Source organism: Geospiza fortis, unplaced genomic scaffold (genome assembly GCF_000277835.1).
Source record: "Geospiza fortis unplaced genomic scaffold, GeoFor_1.0 scaffold19, whole genome shotgun sequence".
NCBI lineage: Eukaryota > Metazoa > Chordata > Aves > Passeriformes > Thraupidae > Geospiza > Geospiza fortis.
This window is the reverse complement of record NW_005054465.1, coordinates 206,308-209,956: the sequence shown is the minus strand read 5'-3', so window position 1 is coordinate 209,956 and position 3,649 is coordinate 206,308. Positions and strand designations below refer to the sequence as shown.

At 41.8% G+C, this 3,649-nt stretch overlaps 1 protein-coding gene across 1 annotated transcript in view; it reads left to right on the top strand.

Moving 5' to 3' along the window:
- Positions 1-3,358: 3,358 nt before the first annotated feature.
- Positions 3,359-3,649, top strand: part of PLOD2 (procollagen-lysine,2-oxoglutarate 5-dioxygenase 2) — a 48,995-nt gene continuing 48,704 nt past the window's right edge. Inside the window, exon 1 of the mRNA XM_031062785.1 lies at positions 3,359-3,489. Within this exon, the coding sequence (XP_030918645.1) occupies positions 3,366-3,489 (124 nt within the window). The 5' untranslated portion in view covers positions 3,359-3,365. The remainder of the gene's footprint in view (positions 3,490-3,649) is intronic.

Here is a 3,649-nt window from a genome sequence, read left to right as displayed (position 1 = left end):
TTCGGGAAGGAAGTTCATGTGACCAATGCTTCTCTGTTTTACCATTTGTGGAAAAGGTAATCTAGTGGGGCTCCAGAATAAAAGAATGGTTTTGAGGCCTAGATGCAAGGTGAGGTAAATTCAAGGAGAGGAAAAGCACTGCAGCTGCACACACTGGTTTTTGTTGTAAGGACAGTGAGATGAAGAGTAATTAGAGGATGTGGAAAAGGTCTCATAAGAAGATCCTGTGGTTTAGAAGGCTTTCTGCAACAGGACCTGCCTCCCTTAGGCTGCAGTGGTGGGCTGGTACTGCAGTGAACTGTCTTTGTTTCCATTCCACGTGGCACTGGCTTCGTGCATTTTGAAATATAAAATTGGTGGTGGTTTGGGTAAAATGGGTTTCTAACCTTACGATAATTTCCTACAGACAATTAGGAGACAGGGAAAAGGAGGTATGGATGGGCAAATACAGACAGGGAGTTACTGGGACTGTAAAAGAACTCTCTAAATATCGAGGAAGAGCTACCAAAGGAATTAGGGTTAGAAACAATTCAGGAAGCTGTTGTCTTCTGCAGAGGTCCTGTAGAATTTTTCCCAAATACTTGCCAGCTTAATTTCAGATATTATTGCTGAGCTGTTGAAAATGCACAGGGTCTGAAAAATAAATAAATTTGGTAACTGATTATGAGGTTAGAAAATCACTTTACACAGTTAATTTTGGAAGTGAGGACTGCTTGCAGTTGCTCTCATTCTTGTTTTCCTCACTACTACTGTAGTTGTAGGACAAAAAAAAATCCTTGGGCTCCCACGTTCTAGGCCTCACAACTAAAACTCTCTGCTGTCCTCCATGCCTACTTAACAAAATGTATTCATTTCTTATGAAGAAATTGCCTTGTTGCAGAGGAAAGGGGAAAAGGCTTAATAAAGTAAAAAATCAAAGGAACAAATAGTGAGAATAGCAAGAATGTGAGCCTGTTTCTTGGAACATCCATAGGAATTGCTTCAGGAGTTAACCTCTGTAGCTTATCGGGCATACTTGTACATTTCACTCAATACTGCCTAGGTTTTTCTTTAAAATTGTTTTGGTTTGAGGGTAAGTTTCAGCTTAGGAGCTCTAATATTGAAATGCTTTAAGTGTTGCAGATGCTATGCCAGCAATACAGTCCTGAGGCAGCCTGCAAAAGCATCAGGAGAGCTGAAGACCCTGCTAACCACCAGCTGCCAGTTCAGGCCTTGAAGTTGGTATTTGTGCACAAAAGCAGCGTTTCCAACCCAAGAGTCTGTGAGAGCAGGGCAAGAGAGAGCCCCTGGGCACTGCACAGCTGGTGCAGCTCAGTTCTGGAGTTTCACAAGCATTTTCCTTTCCATCAGCCAATGTCCGAGTGAAGCCTCTGGGGGTAGGAGAAGTCTTGACCACATCTGTCACTTTGAAAGCAGTATTTTGGGTAGCTTTCAGCTCTGTTTTCTCTCTGGGGACAAAGCTGGCATCTTCTAAGAAGAGTCCAAAATTGAAACTAGCCTTCAAGAGACCATGGAAAATAACAAGAAAATGCATAAGTTTCTAGTCCAGGTCTGGGCTTGCACTTACAGGTATGAGCTGTGTTTATATCACAGTCCCCTCAACCCATTTCCCTCCTACTTTAGAAATCTGTCTTTGCCAGCTATTTCCTTTCCTTTCACTGTTGCATATTTACAGAGTTCTTTCACCAATTCTTTTCATTCTTCCCTGCTACTGTTTACTTGCACATTTTGATAACAAAATGCCTCTTAGGATTCCTCTTGGATGCTCTCTCCTCTTCATGCCCATTGGCTTCCACCTAACAGTCCTGTTTCAGGACCTGTGTATTTTCTCTGGAAAAAGCAGCTGCTTATGGCTGTGATCTCTCAAAGCACTGGGTATGTACGTGACCATCAGCCACTGATTTTACTCTCAATTCTAGGGGCTGAAGCTTTGTCTGATTTCCATTCCATCCCTGGGAGCCATGACATCATCTCCATGGTATTCTGAAATTATACCCAATGGTCCTGTTTTTTCCTCTCAGACTTTATTGAATAAATCTGTGATTTCTTTCAGGGTTGATGGTACTAAGTGTGTTCTACATGTCTTTAGTGATTTATTCTCTATGAGGGTTTTTTTTCAGCTTTGCAATTACACTTTCTATCTCTCAGTACAAGTGACACCATGAAGTTGTACTGGATCTGAGGTGAGATTTGATCTGTTGAGGACCTCTTGAAATGCTTGTTTAAACTGTTTTCTACCTTAAAACTACAGCTGTGATAGATTAACTATTTTTTCCATCTTCATTTTCCATTAGCCAAATTTCTTGAACTTGTTTATTGAAAAACCAAACCTGAAGATGGATGTACTTGCAGGATCATCCCAGTCATGGCATTGCTCACTTTCAGCTAATGTGGTGAGGTGATCAGCAGCAGTGGTGCTGCTTCTTGGAGGAGTGAGCAGAGGCTGTTCATGGATGTGTGCAGTAATGTGGTCATACTGTCTGCATTCACAACATATTTGTTCTCTGGTGAGCCTGGAAGAGGTGGGAGGAAAAAGTACATAATGAGTAATTTCCCAAGAACTGGAGGATTGTTTTTGTTCCTCCATCAATTGCATAACTATATTTTTAGTTCCCAGCTGCTGCTTTTATGAGCCTCTACCTTGCAGAAGCTCCTTCACACCAAGGACCCAGTCCTTTTATTTGGTTTGCTCTCCATCTCTGCTGTCTGATACAGAAAGAATGAACTCTTCCAATTAACCATAAAGGCATCTAGGAGAATAATGCAGGTTCTGGTTTCTGCCCTGGGTTCCAAATAACAGCACAGACTTAGAGCCATAGTAGCTCAGGTCAAGTTTTCCTTTTCTTTTCCCCTTTTTTTCTGTTCTCTATAGGTCCAAAAAAGAACATCTGTTAAGCCCATAGAGACATTTAGGATAAAAAATGAAGTGTCTATTCGATAGTTATATACGTGGAACTCAAATACATGAATCTTACTTTCACCACTAATTTTTGTTTTGGATAATGCCTTTGGTCTTCAAATAGTATTTCCAAGGTGTAAATCTACACTGATTCCAATAGGCTGACATCTGCTTTTAAAATTTTATGCCACTTTTAAACATTTATGGTATTGAATATGCTTTGTATGTCACTTATTAACATTTATGGTATTGAATATGCTTTTTTATGTCACTTTCAAACATTTATGGTATTTATTTGAATATGCTTTGTATCATAATGAGAAAAAGAGTTTAGGTGGGCCAGTACACTTTATCATAACCGAGCTTGCCTGCGGTGATTTTTTTGGCTATTATTTAATGGTAAAAATGTAGTAGTCTTGTGTGTTTTGATTAGACAAACGAACCAAGTCAGCTGAATGCTGAGGTGATGGAGGTTTTGACGGACGTGTCCTTCGCAAGCAGAGCGATGGGCAGCGCGCTCCCGATGCCATCAGGGCACACCCGGCGGAAGGGTCGCGTCGTTCTATGGGCTCACGGCTTAGCGGCTTCAGGTACTCACACTCTCCCAACAAAATCACACGTTGGGGAATGCGTTTATCGACACATAATGGCCAGTGAAAGCACTGAGCAAATGTCCGGCGGGGCAGGCGAGTGTAGCTGCTGGCACAGCAAACAGCACCGACCTGGCACGGCCAAGCCCCGCTCCCATCC